This window comes from Rhopalosiphum maidis, chromosome 2 (genome assembly GCF_003676215.2).
Source record: "Rhopalosiphum maidis isolate BTI-1 chromosome 2, ASM367621v3, whole genome shotgun sequence".
Classification (NCBI taxonomy): Eukaryota; Metazoa; Arthropoda; class Insecta; order Hemiptera; family Aphididae; genus Rhopalosiphum; species Rhopalosiphum maidis.
The window spans coordinates 48,755,367-48,773,748 of NC_040878.1; the positions used below are offsets into that span (position 1 = coordinate 48,755,367).

Genomic DNA, 18,382 nt, shown 5'->3' on the forward strand with positions numbered 1-18,382 from the left:
AGTTAGCCTTCCTTACTGTATTTATAAAAAATTGTATATTGTTAAAAATAAAATAGTAAAAAAAAAAAAACTCATAACATCAACTATTATATAATTATAAACACGTCCAAGAGTGTAATTCGTGATATGTACCAATTATCTATACCATGAAATATAAATTAACTACATACAATAACATAAAAAATACCGGGGTATGATATTATCATGACTTTACCAAGTCTTGAAAGTCACCCCTAATAGGTACAGTGATATACAGTTAAGCACATTACACTGAGATAGGTAAATTAAAAATAAATTATATAACAAGACAACAAATAGGAATTTCCAATTGATTAAGTATGAATTTAAATTAAGTAACTATTATTAGCCACTAGCTAGTATCACCTAGGTATTTATATATCAAATTACCTACCTAATTTTAAAGTATAGGCACCTAATATTTATTGTTTAAAAATTATTATAATATTATCACACCTTAGTTTATGAGTAAGCTATTTTCAATCTTTTAATTTTAATGCTTATAAATAAAAACAATTAAACAACTATCATGTTTAATATATTTTATTCATTCTTGTTTATATAAAAATTATTCTTATATTTTTCAGTTAGTGGTTTTGAACATAGATTTAAATAATTTTACAATGTACATGCCATTAGGTTAAAGTATGATATGTGCATACAATAGCAGCAAGTATCATATTTAGAAAATCTGAAGCTCGTTTAAGTAATTTGAGCATAAACACTAATTCATGGAAATGTATGCATATAACGTCAACAAATTATAACATAATTATTAATAATTTCTGTCACAAACTTCAAGCTAACAATTAACCTAAAATCAGAATCATAACTGATCACATAATGTAAAAAACAAAATGCTTTTATTCGTTATGTATAAAAATCCATTATCATTATTAATTCATGATAAAACAAATCCATAGATAGCGTTTTTGATAAATCAGAAGGTAATCAACTTTTTTTTTATATAATTGATATATTTTCAGGATTAACATTATAGGCATACCATTTATTATTAATTTATAAACAATATATTATTTTATGATCAGGCCCAATAGTATGACAGAATACAGCAGAACACAAATTTTAGTTTACTTTATAAACAATTTTAATATAGGCACTAAAACAAACATCAAAAGTTCATAAAACATTACATTGTCATATCAACAAAATACAATAATAAAAACAAATATATTCGTTTTGATAACATAAATAATAGTTATTACTCTATAAACAAGACTATGTTTTACACGCACATAAGATACTGCATTTCTTACTTGACTACTTCATCTCCAAATAGTAATACTTATGTTTACTTTTGGTGGCCTCTGCACCTATTACATTGGAATCTTTATTTTTGGATATTACATACAATATATTATCATAAATAAAGTATGAAAAAAAGACCTTACAAATCGCACAAATAATTATTATTTTGGTATAGTAAATATCATACTACACATAATATTGTAGTAACGCAATATATATTTTAGGATCACCTTTGACTAACTTGCTTGTAGATGTAGAGAACCTAGTTCTATAAATATTAACTAAGTATAATAATAATGACTTTAATTTTAATACAATTAACGCCAATAAATAATAATATTAATAATAATAATAATGGTTAAATTGTCTGATAGACAGCTTAAAAATTATAAGCTAAAAAAACAAATGCTTAACAAATAAATTATAATTAAATTGTAAATATAAGTATGTAAAAAAAGAAAATTAATAGGAAGGCAAATATAAGAGGGACGTGATGAGAGAATAGGCTTATGAGAGAAAAAATTGTTGGAATACAATAAATATATCATGTAATAAATAAGTGTGGCTCATGCTCTTCAATGACTTATGTGCGCAGAGATTGTTCAATAGTAAATGGAGCAAATTTTCGGATAGTAGGTGACTATGTCAACATAACTAAAATCGCGATACGTTGAGATCTTCAACCTGAAAAAATAAATAAACGGCATGTAAAAATATTATCACATGTGGCCAACTAATAAATTACGTTTGGCTGGTCGGTTGTCTTTATAGAAAAACAATTTTATCAAATGTTTGACGTGCAACGGACGTCATTCAATCGTACCTATTAATAGATTTGCATTCAAGACATTTAAAATTGTTTTGTTACTTCTTTATATTACCGGATCAATCAAAGGTTATCAAAATGTCGTATTAGAAAATAAATAATTTTCGTATTGATATAATATTATCATTGTGATAAACTAATACTAATAATAAATATTATATGATACCTAATTGATGAGCCTACTTGTTTTGTTTAATAAATTCTGATATTATAACTATTATAAACACTGTTTACCTTTGAAAGGTTATGGTGTGTCATATTTCTCGATTTATTTGTATACATTTTGATGACAATATAATGATTATAATGTATATCTTGCGGATAAAATGTCCTTGTAAAGACAATGTGAGATGTGAGCTAACTTATCGATTAAAAATACTTAACTATGAAGCAGAAATTTATTTTATAAACGCTATGCGGTATTTTTTTTTTTTTTATTATTAAATTTAATATTACGTCATTTTGTATACGTATTATTATTATATATTACAAAAAACTATAAAGCTATTTATTAATCGTTTTACAAATGAAATTAAATGACCGTATGTAATCTGCAAATTAGTTGGTAATAATTTTATAAAATTTTTTTTTGTTATCAATTACTTTTGATTTAGTAAAAACTAAATAGCACTTATTTATAAATTTATAATACACGAATTATATAATAATAATAATAACTTTAAAACTTGATGGTTGGCTGATACAGTGATACTGATACACCGTATCATTTAAATAATTTTAATTGGATTTTGTGTTTTTAACTAAAATTGTTTGTAATAAATGTGTATTTTTTTTGCTTAGTTTCAAAATTTTTTTTAAATGTTTTACTCCACCGTTAAAAAAATTACGAGGGTAGCATTTGTACATTTAATAAATTAAAACTCACCATATAATTAATAATGGCAATATATATCACTCGTATCGATCATCGGTGTCCTCGTAGAACACAGCTTCGTTAGGACTATAATACGTAGTCATCACATAAACAGCAGCCTCGTATGTTGCCATCATAATGGCCGTGTTAGGTATTTGTCTGACCAGCTGTGTGGTTAGTCCACGGTATAGCCCCCTTGGGCCTTCTTCGCCGTAAACCGTTAACAGAGTCTGGAAAAAGCTTCGATACTTGGTACCTTCTTCCCGGAGCCTAGTTCTAGCAACTTCTGTATAAACACATGAAAAACAAAAATGATTATTACGTTTACAAAGATAATGTAAATTATCTAAATTATAATAATGTCCAAATTATTTGATTATACTGTATTTATAAATGTAAGCAACTCATATTTTTTGTATGTAATAAAAGAAAATACATTTTGGTTATTTTGCTTCACTTTGAGAACGAAATTTTACTAAATTATTTATGCAAACCAGAGACACCGAAATTTGATTTTTGCTATGACAAATCACATGGCCTATAAGTTAATTAGTAGTCGGGGAAATTTATATTAGTACTTGTGGGTGGGTGTTTAAGTTTAAAAAAATAATTGCCATAGACGTTTCAAAAGACATCGGTGCTTCTGAATTGTAAACTATAGATATAGTTAACGCAATACCGTGAGGATAGGCGATGGACGAAGCAACAGTCTTAGAAATGGCACCGGCCATCATAAATTCGAGGAAATCTTTGGACGTTTTGGTATTATCTTCAGACTCATTGAGTCCAACACGGGCAGCTATCAGTCTCGCTTTGATTGCTTCATAGATGACAAAGTGCACAACGGTTTCGGATATTCCAAAGTACGAAGCTGTAATACCTTTGTAGAAACCTTTTATGCCCTGTGCACATACATAATAACAACTTATTTTAATTAATATAAATAATAATAAAAATGCTTTTATATTAAGTTGATGTCACACGGTATGACTCACAACCACTTATGATGTCTTCGTCTTATGAATGTATGGAATCAACTTTGCGTTTAGCAGTTTCAATTTTTCGTAATAACTATAACCATTAATAATATAAATAATTGATTTATTATCAAACTTGTGGGTAAAAACATTATCTAAGTTTACACTAAGGGTTTTTTTTATAATTTTTTAATTTTTAAGCAAGTTATAAGTATTGTTAATTATTAAGCAAATCGCATAATATTTTACATACGTACTCAAAACTATCTTATAAATTAAAATATCGTAAAAAAACCCTAAGTAAATTCAAACAAACTAAAGCATAGATAATGTTCTTCCTTGATTTATAATAGGCCAATTCATTATATTATTTAAGATTATTACATAGAATTGGAATTGTTGAACACAAATTTGCTGTTATACGTTCATAAGGCGAACAACTGCTGGTGTGGAGACCTCTTAATAGCAAGGGTAGATTGAGGTGTGTGAATATTTACCCCTGTCCTATATATCCTTCTGATACATTGACCGGCGGTGAGTCTTTTCCCATTTTTGTTCAAGTCCAACTGTAGTCTAGTTTTGACCAGCCAAATAGGATTAGTTGCTGAACATGAAGCAAATCCTAAAAATTAGAAACATTTTAAAACTCCAAATTATATTTACAGTTTTTTAATAATAGAACATTTAAAAAATATGTTATCTAATTAACTAATCCTATAAATGACTGAACTATACTCGTACTCTAACCAGTGATAGAACATGCAGGGGCCCGACAAAAATTTTTCTTTTATGTATCTTTCTTCACAATATCCAGTATATAGAATAGATTTCATTGGCAGTCAGCCCCATGCTGACTGAATAATCGGATATATATAAAATTACTAGAATTGGCCTGTTCTCTTGTTTGATAATGTATATAATGTGTATAAATTGAAATAATACAGAATAATTATTATGAAATATAAGGATTTCATTGTTGATGGAATATCAGATACTCGAATACGTTTGACATTAAATAATTAACCTCAAATGTTCACGCAAAAACAGGATTTTGCATAGAAGCCAGAGAAATGCAATTTCTCAATAGACTTATTTATCTATGGTCATGAGCCAGACAAACGTATAATAAAACAATATTTACTCTCGAGCCTCTATTTTAGAAGTATATTAGTATATTTTTATCATTATACTGTAGATTACATTATTAAAAGATTAATCGATTACGTAGATATTTATATTTATTGAAAACTGAACCACGCGAATCACTGCAATACCGCCAATAACAATTAAACAATAAAAAAATAATCAACCATTGATTTTTTGAATTTAATAAATAATAACTAATAACATTACCTACCAAGTTATTAGTTAATTATAATCTTAAAAATACCACTGTATTTAAGATATATTTTATACTGCGACAATACCGTACAAGAAAGGTTAAACTAAACAATAGGTTTGTATTCAAATTGTATTCTTTATTTTTGTAGGTTAAAGCATAATAATATATTTAATAGTGATAATAAAAATAATATTTATACACACAGTATTTATTCTCAATTAGCAAAAATATTTTACATGGATTTTTACAGTTAATTTGCGTATTTTTTGTATTTTTAATTTTATATATAGTTATACACTGATACAACGCAGCTACATATTTGGTATATTATAGTCTATAGTGTATGTAGATGTGATTTTCAATAAAGTATTAGATTTTTCAGATTTAAAAAAAAAACATGCAAACGCATACAACAATCACATATACGTTTTGATGGGACGTGAAATCGACCGGAACAGGTCAAAGCACTATATAGTGTAATTTAATCTATTCTATATACTAGTGTGATATCAACAATATTAAAACTAATGTAAATAGTTTTTAATGCGTTTTACCTGGATGCACAAAAAAAAAAAAAATGCACAGGCGAGACAAGGATTTCTAATCTAAAACCGTATATTTAATTCTAAAATGTAATTTTAAAAATGGAAATATTTAAAAAAAAAAACTGTTTTGTATAATAATTCGATATAAGTATTTTTTAAAGAATAGATGTTTGAATTACCTAATTTTACTCAAAGCTGAGACTTGGTTATACACTGTTTTCCGTCACGTCTCACATATCGTACTCTGTGATTTTACGTACTTTATCAGTTATACGGGGCTGCGTTTTTATTGTAGGTATCAGCTATACGCCCCGTATTCATCGACGTATTTTGTTGCCTACATCATATACAATTATAATTTAAACGTGGTTTTTCATCACCCATTCCATAAGGATAGAAAACGCTAAGGAATACGTATGACATACGAAATACGTAGGAAAACACTATGTAGAATCATGGTTACGACCTGTGGTGTCGTATATACCGCGTTTTCCGTCTGATCCAATATTCATTACGCTAAGTAATAATCACATGTTTTTAAATTGGGATTGACTATATTAGCGAAAAAATTTCCTCAATTTATATTATGAAACACGCCCCGTATAGCTGATTATCTACAATAAAAACGCGATGGAAACAGGGTGTATGGAATGCACTGAATAGCCCAGGGTTTAATTAATTTATAATTGTATGATCGTATTAACTTAAAATGAATTATGATACTGAGTACAAATGGTACAATTACGTTTTGTTTGATCGCTCATCAATGTTCTCAGGATATTTGTGTTGTGGTTTGAAAAACATTTTTCAAAGCTACCTACACAATTATTATCACAAAAGCCTACATATTTTAACGATATTAATTAAAGAATTTATCGAGTATAAAAAAAAACTTTAATGACAATAAATAATTTAAATTATTATTTAAGTATTTAAACCATTAAAATCTAATATCCATCAATATGTTGTAAAATAAATAATATTAACCAACTCGTGGAAAAATAATTTCCCCACTTACAAAACTTAAAATTCATATTTCATGTACCAAATATATATTTGAATATACATTTACAATTTACAATATATACTATGAAACCGTTATACCAGCTTGTGTTATGTACATCTTAGTAATGCATAACATGGAATATTTTACATTTTATGTTAAAAAAATCCATTTTAATTTATTATTATATAGAAGTTAATTGACTATAATTAAATTTAAAGGTATTAAGCGAGGGTATTATCTAAGGCATTTTGAAAGGTCTTTTTTATATTTATTTTTGAAGCAAATTATGAATATTTTAAATATAATTGACTATAAGTTTGAATATCTAGTTAAGAGTTTATAGTTAAGTTTACTTCTTCATATGTCTCCATATTGAGATGGTTTGTTGCAAATCTCTAAGTCTTGGGCATTATAATGAGATTATCAAAGTATCTTAAGCTAATTTCATCATTTGAAATTTTATATTGTTCATTAGCCCAGCGAATTATTGAATATGGTGCTATAATCTGGGATCCCTATACCACAGAAAATGCTCGACAGGTTGAAAGGGTACAGCATAGGTTCTTGCAGTTCACCAGCTACTGTTTGGGTATCAAATATGTACCACGTGAATACACTCCAGTTGCCATTAAACTTGGTTTAGCCTCATTGGCGGAGTGTAGACGCATTATGGGTGCTAACTTCTTAAAAGGACTACTAGATGGTACAGTTGATTCCCCGACTTTATACTCTCCTCAACTAACTTTAAAGTTCCTCAACGCATCATTCGTTCCACTACGACATTCATGTTCCTTCGCAGTGTTCCACCAACTACTTGTCAAATGAAACTATTAGACGTATGTTATATAATACCAATACGGACTCCGTTTTCCTTTATTAACTACCTATTTAGCTAGCATTTTGATCATTTTTATTTGAAATGTTTTTTTGACGTACTCTTAATTTCATATTTTATGTTTGTTTATTAATAATTTCTGTTTTTTTGTTGTATAATATTCTTAATTTCTATATGTATATCTGTTTTTAATAATTTCATATTTTTTTTTAAAACCATATGCATCTATTATTCGTATGTTTAATGTACAAAAGGGTTCAGCCCGTATATATTCTAAAATAAAATAAAACAAAAAAATATTGTTTATAATACTTAAAATTAAAATTATATAATAAATTTTCATAAAAAAGATCTGTACCAAATTGTATTTATTATATAATGTAGAGAATTGAGTATTAACACATTTCATTGGTTTTATTTTTTGCGCAAAATTATATTACCGCATTACATAAACATGGTTTGATTTAATTTGTTTACTAGTGATACTAATAATACTAGTATAATTTATTTTATAAAAGAACATTCAACCTGTTACATTTATGTTAAATTTTTAACAATTTAAAGAAACATATAATTATTTTACAATAACATATCTCAATATTACGGTGAATGTCAATAATAAATAAGCATGATTTCATTTATTATTACCCGAATAGTAATTAATACAAATCGGTAAGTACATAGTACTACAGTTATCAACAATACGAAAGGTATACAAGTAATATGAGAACTGTGGTACATATTATATTACTTAAAAGCAGATAATATATCTGTATATCTTAAAACCTTGACTTAAATTATTTAGTTCCTAAAATTTCTGAAATAAAACTGAAAGGCTGTTCAGAAGAAAAATAAAAACATTTGACAAAAATTCAATTCAATTATAATCAATACCCAGTTGCTTATATTTAACGAAACATCGATGTAAGTATGGTAAAAATAATATACCATAACAAACATATTTTTATGTAGGATTATGAATAGTTTTTGTAAGTTTGAAAATGATAAGATTAATTTATAATAATAAAACAATTATATTAAATAGCGTCTAAAACTGGCCAATAATTTAAACTCATTTCAGATAGGTATGTAAAATGTGTATAAAAAAAACAAAATTAAATTGTAAGCACCATGTTTTGAATGTATCTTTTAACAAAAACTATTATAGTTGTCCGAACAACTTATGTCATACGTAAAACAACCATTACTTCTATGATTTGACAAGTTTTTTATTATAAGAATGAACAGTCATACCAACACAATTCCATAACGATAAAATAACTTAACTATAATAGATTATTAATAATTTTTAGAGCATCGAATTTACTAATATTCATTTTTTACTATTCTCGATATTATAATTAGGTTTTTGACAGGTTAGTAATCAATGCGGTAATCGTTATATTCATAAAATAATTCAAAAATTAATTAGGATATTTTATTATTTTATAAAAAGCCGTTACATATTACGTGCACGTTTGTTAGTGTACTAAGTATCTATCTTTTTTTCAAGTTGCGTATAACTCTTTTACCAGAAATGTATGCATTTATGAAATTTAATGTGAGGAAAATGCCCAATGTTGTGTAGTTGTATTCAAATTTCAAATTCATATTTATTATATTTAAGACAAAATAGATTACGCAATGAATGAAAAACGGTTCCAAGTCGTTTGCATTATAGGACTTCAATACCTTGTAACATGTAAATTAGACACATTGTACCTACCTACCTAATATATTAATATACTACCAAAACAAGTTTTAACTGTTTTTCAAATACATATCTGTTAGAAACCTACTCTCACGATTCACGGGGTATCCACATAATCGTAAATGTATTTTTTTCTTTTTAGTGATTTTGGCAATCTGTCAACTACAGACATACAAATGCGAAAAAGTGACTACTGTCTTACACGCGAACGATTTTAAATATTCGATGAGTTTGAGTCATGCGAAACAAAATAACCATAAATAATTCGCACAACAATATTATCATGTACACGCCGCAGCGCGCGATAAAAGTCAAAAACACGATCGGCACGTGTCGACGAACTATGTTCCGCGGAACATAACTATATTCGTAAATAATAATAATAAATAAATAAATAATAAAATGTATTGAATGTTTACGAGAATGATTCGACCCACCCCGCCTGCACACCAACTGAATAGCTATCGGCGTGTCGGTGTCCATCGCGGGCGGTGTGGTGGGGCGGAAATTTCATACCGAAACACCGATACAGACGACGTGATACTGAAACTCGCGCGCGGCCTACGTGATAAAAGTAACGTGTACGTTTTTATTTACGCGGAAAAAATTTATTATAAATATACGATACTCTCTCACCGGTCCGCGGCGCGGGTTCGAGGACGAAGCGACTCTGCAGTTGTGCAGTGGAGGGGCGGGGATACGACCACCGCTGCCGTCGCCTCCTAAAACCACCATACGATAAACGATGCGCGCGCACGCACCGTAACGCGCACACGACAATAACAACATTACGACAACAACAACACACAGACGGAGAAAACGAGGCCAAACGCCGTGCTTGAAAAATAAACAAAACACAGAACATATGATTTTTTTTTTTTTATAACCGTTTGCGCCGCCGCCATCGATCCGTTCGCGTACGGTAAAAATGGATGACGCACACGAGACCTGCGACAATTCAAAAATTCGACTGACCATCCCGACGGGGGCTGATTCGTAGCGCGCAATACTTCGTTACGCAACCGTCGAATTTCGTTCACCGATATTATAAAATTATGACAACAGAAAATTGTTCTCGCCGTCCATAAACGAAAACGCTGCCCGCGTGTGGCCAGAAATCTAGATATAATGCGATCGCGATCGGACCCCGAAGAATTTTCAATATAATAACAAACAACGGTTAAACAAATCTACCGAAATAAATCGTGTATATATATTGTATAACGATACATACGCCGCGAGAATGAGAAGGTCCGTAAAATAATAAAGCAAGCCGACTGGATTAACTTGTTTTGCCGACGATTCTAAACGCGTAATCCACGCGGTGTTTTTGTCTATTCGGTTGTTGATAAATTGTATGATAGTTCAACGTTCATAACAATTTACAACATAATATCAAAATATATCAAATATGTAAACATAGTATGGTACCTATATCATTTGTTCCAAAATATCTACTACAAAAATAAATTTAATTGTTATTAATGATATTATAAATATAGTTTACAACATAAATTAAAAAATAATTTGATTCATTAAAAAAAAATACATCAGTCATCAAAGAAAAGCAAGAATACATTATTGTATGTTATTATTTGATAAATGTTTATAGTAATGAACATACATATTTTCATTTTTTTATCAATATTTTAAATAACATTTTCGATTTTTTTCAAATTAATTTAATTTGGTTACAATTTTTTATAGACTAAATATGGCTCAACAAATTAAAAAAATTAAAATATTACCCATATAATGTTTTATGTGCATTTCTTTACAATTAAAGTACAGTGAATAATAATATCTAGGTACTAAAAATTATATATCTTCTTATAAATGTGTATAATTTTTAAACGAAGTATGTTTTTAAGTATAAACATTTTGTTAAAATAATCATACAATTATATAATATTAAAAGTAAAACTAGGTATACTATTAATAGTTGTTTTCAAAAAATTAGACACAAAAAAATCTTGCCAATTTTCGTGTAGGGAATGCATATTTGCATAGAGAATGCAGTCACACAGAGAAATGAAATGATTGTATTCCATTTTTAGGTAGATACAAAAATATGTGATACAGGTATAAGACAAATAGTGAGTTAATAGTATTAATCTAGGCTGGGAAGTGGCCAGGCGTATGGGGGGTCATTTTATAAGTGGGTTGCATAATTGTATAATATACTAGGTAAATAAAAAGAAACAGAAAACACCAAGTAATTCAAATTTACTACTGCGTAAAATTTAAAATATTATTTTCATATTATAGTCATTAGTAGAGTTCAATTATTTTTTTTAATCCGACAACAGGTTTACATTATTATTAATATTTTTTTCCCGAACACGTTTTAAATACATCACAAACAAAAAAGATTATTACCTGCAAAAGACGCCGATAATACATGTACCATCGGTGTGTCCGGGTTAAGTACGGTGTTGAAAAACTTTTTGGATTGTGCGTAGGCCCCGAAATAAATGGCTCTGGACGGAGCGACGCCCACGATGTTGGGCACCAGTCCTTTGAACAGAGCCTTGGGGCCTTCGGTTTTTACTATGTGCCTAAAAAAGATAGAAAAATGCCAACTGGATAAATAAAGAAGGAAATACGAATGTATTTTAGTGGCGAATAATTAATTGTTTGTTTACCACTGGGCACTAAGAAAGTAACTCCGAAACTTGTAAACAGGTCAATAAAAAATATAGGAAAATTTTATTTTTACTATGTACATAATAGTAGTATAGTACATAATAGGTACACTTGGGAATAACACCAACAACTAAACACTTAGAATTCATGCTACATGCGCATTTAATTTATACTTCAACATTTTAATATAATACACATTAATACACTATAGTACTCAGAAGATTATATATAGTATAGTATAATATACTAACCATATTATAGTTAATATTATTATTATGTATTATATAATAGCTGAAAGATAGGTTTGGATCAAAAATCTAGCACTCTACAGTAGCAATGTAAATTAGAAGTTGCAGTTAAATTATCCATTTTGTTTAACTAATGAATTAGGTATGCAAACATGCGTATAAAGTAAGATTAGATATTTAATTAAGCAAACGTGAACTACAAAATTGTATTTTTTATACCTATTAATCATCAAACTTTATAATATTATCTGAGTAATAAATAATTCGAATCTAAATGTAAAATAAATTATCACTCTTTTTGATATATTTATTTATAGGTGTGTATTATAAAAACATAATACAAATATAAAAACATATTATAATTTAATTTAATTTAATATATTAATGCATAGATAATTTGAACTATTATGAAGTTAATTTATTAATTTATTTTGATTGCTAATATTAAATTAATTATACAAGAATATTCATATTTTTTAACAACATGTTAATACGCAAATAAAAATACAAATACACATATTTTGTTATTCGCATTTGCATATTTTAAAACGATTTTAAAAATTGATAATAATCAAATTTTCAAATAGTAATTGAACACATTTAGTTTATTATAATTTTGATTTGTGAATTAAGTTACGAATTAGGTGACGCTTAAAGCTTACATTTATAACATCTATAATATAGATGTAAAAATGTGTAAACATTGTTTAAAAATAAAAAAACAGTAATAATAAAACGTGAAGTATGAATTTAAATAAATAAGTGTGTTAATACTAGTTGCGGATACTTCTATATAATTATAAATAATTATTAATTATGATAGTAAGATAACAAGATATTTAATGATTTAATATTTAACAGTAACTGGTAATCAGTGACTTGAGTTTTTTTTAATTACAATCTTCCTCTAGCTACAAAATGAGTAAGTAGTATACTCGTACGCTACTAAATAATATATAATCATAATAAATTAGGTAGGTACAATGAACAAATATTTAAATAGACGAAAAATATACTTAAAAACGGGGATTGAATTTTAACTGCATAAAAATAAAAGTGTATCCCATGAGAAATAATGTATAGAAAATAAAATAATAAGAAATCCTAAGACCCTAAGCGATAAAATTGTTGCAGTCTGACTGTAGGTCAGTGACAGTACACTTTACCTACCAGACAATTAATCTACTGTAGACAAGTTCTATAATAAAAATATCACACACGCGGTGATGTCAATAAACCTTCCAAATTTATCGTGATTTAATACCGGTCAACCATCCAATACAATATTAAGTTATTATATAAGTCCTTGTACTTGTATATCAAGCGGCAGTGGGGCTTTCTCCGTGGCGATTTTGGCTTACGTGCTAATCATCGCGTACCAACTTTTGCTTTTGTTTATATTGTTGTGCAGAAACCGAAATCCCATTTACAGGTACAATAATAGGCAGCCAGTCGAAGATAAAAGAAAAAAAATATATTATCTACCTATTTAATAAAGGTCACGGCTGATATTCGAAGGACAACCGGTTATTACTCGCGTTGGTATAAATGTATAAAAAATAATAATATACACTATAATATATAGTAGACACAGGATAGCGTCGTCGTACTACGCAGTAAATACATGCTGTCGTACTGTATGATATTATTTATTGTTCCCTCACGTCTGCCGTTTGCGCAGGCCATCAAGACTGAGGGACCCGACAAGCTATCGCTATCGGACGAGTGGCGTACGTGAGAGAAGAGTTTGATCACCGAAAGTATAATTTACATCAATATTATTTTGTAGGTGTATTATATTTATCAATCGTGGTACCCATAAATTAATTAATTTGTGTTGGTGTTTAAATTCAACGAATGTCATAAGAAAAAGTCACGTGATATTTCGTAAAACAACCGACGTTTATTATAATATGTACGGTTCAACTATGGATTCAACATATTTGTTATTTAATTATTAATACTAATTCAATTATAATCAAATATAACGTTGTTATTTTATCAAAATGTACGTCATTTTAAACAAGAATATTGAATGTGCAGTATATTGTTCCAAGAAAAACATAATATAACTTATATAAAATTCCAGTAAAACCCTAAAATTATAAATAAAAAAAGTTTTCTCGGAAAAAGTTTTAATATGTCATTAGTTTTTATTAGAAATGTATATAATTGTAATTGATACATAACCATTAGTCAAGGCTAATAATTATATACACTAATAACTACAAGTTTTTTTTTTTTACTATATTGGTCTTTGACGTATCATATTAAGAATATTATTAATCATTAAATAACCTCAGCTTTAAATCTTATAATTGTATATACCAATTAATCAATGAAAGTAAAATCATATCTGAATATTCGAACATAAAATGTATAAGTGCTGATTTTAAACTTTAGTAAATACTTTTTATGATTATAAAACTATTATTTTTATTAGGCACATCATTACTCATACATATAGGTACATGTTTATAATAGTATATTATAAATATATTATAAGGATTATATACTGATATGAAGTTTTATTATTGGCTAAACCAATTATATTATATTATATTATATTTTTTATCAATATAAAATGTTGACACCCTAAATTATTTATCAGTATGATAAAAATGTTATAATAAAGAAACACTCAACACTTAGATAATATGGATATGTAACTAAATAATGGGTGTTATCTAATATTGGTGTCTTTATGTATTATTTGTCAATATTTAAGTAATGTCAACCAAGAATGCATGTTGTTTTTTTAAATTTGACGAGTTTGGCACTCATAATATGAAATCTATTGGCTCAGAGAAGGTAATGCTACGTTAATTGGACTTGGTCCATAGATAAACGTCAAACAATATTGGAACTTTTTTCAAAATTTTAATTAACGATAACAACCTTTTAAATACGCTTTGCGCAATAGGCAAGTTGGTTTTGTAGTTAATTCTTGACTTAAAAATGTCACCTATAATATCTTGTTAAAATACTGTATAGAATTATAATAAGGTTGCTTAATTGAAAACATAAGGTTATCATGTTTTGGTAATATTAATGATACGACTTATGGACAACAATAATCATAATTGAACATCAGACAGAGTATAATTATTGATGTATCAAATTATTTTCTTCTTAGACTTATTATTTTGAAACTAAACTTTAAAATGTTAATTATGGTATATGGATAATAAAAATACATTTATTAGCAACTGCTTATCAGTTTTTATAAAAATTGAAAAATATATTCAGATTGTAAATTTAACTACATAGCTGCTTCAATAGCTGCCTACTTATTAGTTATCAATTTTATTTTAGTTAACATAGCATTTCATAAATAAATAATAAATAAAGTTTATGATTATAGATTGACAAAATTAGTCTTTGTTCAATGCTATTATAAAGTATACCTGAGAAAAAACAAGTTTCAAAAACATATGTTAAGAATAGGTATGAAATGCTACCTATTACTGTCATTTGAGGTCAGTGTTCTTGATTTTTTAAACACAATTATAGCAAAAAGGCTTTCTATTTAAAATTAAACTTTTAAGTTTTAACTATCACCTTGATTATTTAAATATTACTAATTCGATTATTAACAATAAAAAATAATCAATGGTAATATGGTATAGACTAGATAATAAAGAACTAGTTTTCATTAAATAAACAAGAATTTGTATAGACTTAAGAATTAAAGTTTATAGTTGACAGGAATTTAAAATTATTTTAGCCTTCAATGCATTAGAATTGAAAAAAAGAAATTTAATTTATTGCATTTTGAAGATAGTAAACAAAACAATTTAGGTTCATTATACTCCAATTGTTGAAATTGTAAATGTAATAAGTTTTGTAGATGACATTTTTCCTTTGTACAATTAAAAAAACTATGTAAAGCTAACTACCTAGTATAATATAGGTAAAATACTATATCTAAGTACTTCTAATTTATTAATTTCAATATACCGTATAATGAATACCTTAATTGAGAATAGTTCATCCATCAATACTCCCCATGTTGAAATTTTTAAAACGTTTTAGAAACACATTCATTGTTTATCATTTGTTCTTATCATAAAAAAAAATAGTTACTACCTAGGTACCTAATTTCAAATTAAATTTGTACCTACACGAGGAATTAAATAGTTCTTCATTGGATGGTTTAATGATTAACTACAACAGTAGATATGGTCTATAGGCTATGATTAGGTAATTGAAAAATTATAGCATTGAACAAATAAATTCAACATTCTTACCTGAGACACTGCAAGAGCCCCATTGACTTAGTCGTCTGATTGCCTACACCACATTGAGAAAATGTTAGTATTTGTGTGCTGGAGTGTCGGCCACCAGCGCCGCTCAAGGTGTTATATCGCCGTCGCTGCAGCGACGAGATTGTCTTACATGTCATGCGACTACCGCCACTGTCTTCAGATGCAATTCTAGGCACATAATCATAGCGTGTAGCCCCAAAGCTGGAAGATGACTGCAACCGAGTCTTGACCACTTCTAATGGGCAGGTAACCACAGCACCAGTCGTACCGGCCAAACTGCAATAAATAATAAATATCAAAATAATAAAAACCACAACACAGCCATTGCAACTTGCAGGAACGATAACGAAGTAGTTTGAAAATATTATAATTATTACCCTCCAGATACGAGGTGGATGACCGTGTCACGAGAGTACTGCGACTGTGACATACTGACTTCCCTTTAAACCGACATGAAATTTAAACGCATCGGTCACTGACGTGGAAGTAAATCGAAGAGGAATTTAATTGTATTTAAAATCCACCTGGTCGTAAATTTTGTTATTTTTACACACACGGATTTAAACGAAAATAAATCAATGGACGCCGATAATACGAACAGAGTACCACTTCAAAGCGTAATAAACACAAGATAGCTGAACGGTCAGCAGACGACTAAAAGCAGAGAGACGACTAACGTAGTAACGTTCACTGTACAAGCGTACAGCATGTCTGATGTCAGCGTGTAATATCAAGTTTTTAATAATAATAATGATCAAAAAATGTGCGCGGTGCGGCGCTACAGATGCCCTATCAAGTGTCCGTACAGCGAAGACGAACGTCGTCAGCTGATATGCATGACCAGTGTGACCATAGAGAAAAATTTAAAATCTTTCTCCTCAATTTCCCGTTTTGGAACAATTTATTATTTCTTGTCCAAAAATCCGAATGAATAACATCGATCCCGAAAGATTTTTGTCGATCATTACCAAAAAATTATTGCAAATTAAGGTGTAAAATTTTTTTTTTCAAATCAATATTCAACCATTATCAACGTACTTATTATGTTTCGGAAGAAATCAAAAACAATTGATAATGTAATCTGTGGTTAAAACCGAGTATACTGTAGATAATAATAATATATATATATATTATATACTCATAACAAGAAAAAAAACGCATTAATAAAATGGCCAATATGTAATATCTTTAGATGTGACTTATTATTAATTTTGTAAGTTTTTAGTTACATATTCATATGCATGTGTGTATACTTTAATAATTATCATTTAGTTCAACATTTTTAATATAATTAATATTATAAATACACATTAAATTACCTATTTAATAGTTAATAATATATTAATGTGTATAATTGATAGTAATAACATTAATAACTAATAAGTGATAACAAAATAAATCATATACACATTATAATTACAACATTTTATATTTATTGAACAAACAAACAACTAGTCATAGGTTAGATAAATAATATAAGTAGCCAGTAGGCAATTAATTTATAATTATACTCAAATAGTAAATAATATATGCATATCTATGAATACGAAATTATAAAACGCACATTATTTATGATAGAAAATATAATATAGATTATCTATAATAGAAATAATATTATGTTAAAAATAAATTCTTACGGTTACGACACTTTTTAGTAAATTTTTCTGTTTACAGAGTTTTGTCTCCTAACTTCTAGTTTTTATTAAAGAATTAAGATATGATATAGACAATATAGTTTTAGGCGTTATAGCCTCAGTAAAATACATAAACGCGTGATGAAATCTTAAATTTTAATCCAATGTTATCTGTGATAAAAA

At 27.8% G+C, this 18,382-nt stretch overlaps 1 protein-coding gene across 1 annotated transcript; it reads right to left on the minus strand.

Annotated features, from left to right (window-relative positions):
• Window positions 1-1,066: 1,066 nt before the first annotated feature.
• On the minus strand, window positions 1,067-17,315 carry LOC113552174 (mitochondrial carrier protein Rim2). Its single transcript, XM_026954910.1, has 7 exons — window positions 16,943-17,315; window positions 16,548-16,841; window positions 11,783-11,961; window positions 4,462-4,586; window positions 3,667-3,889; window positions 3,000-3,273; window positions 1,067-1,971 (listed from the first exon to the last, which is right to left on the minus strand). Exons 1-6 carry the CDS (start codon window positions 16,993-16,995, stop codon window positions 3,026-3,028), a joined length of 1,122 nt encoding a protein of 373 aa, XP_026810711.1. The 5' UTR covers window positions 16,996-17,315; the 3' UTR covers window positions 1,067-1,971; window positions 3,000-3,025.
• Between the last annotated feature and the right edge of the window lie 1,067 nt (window positions 17,316-18,382).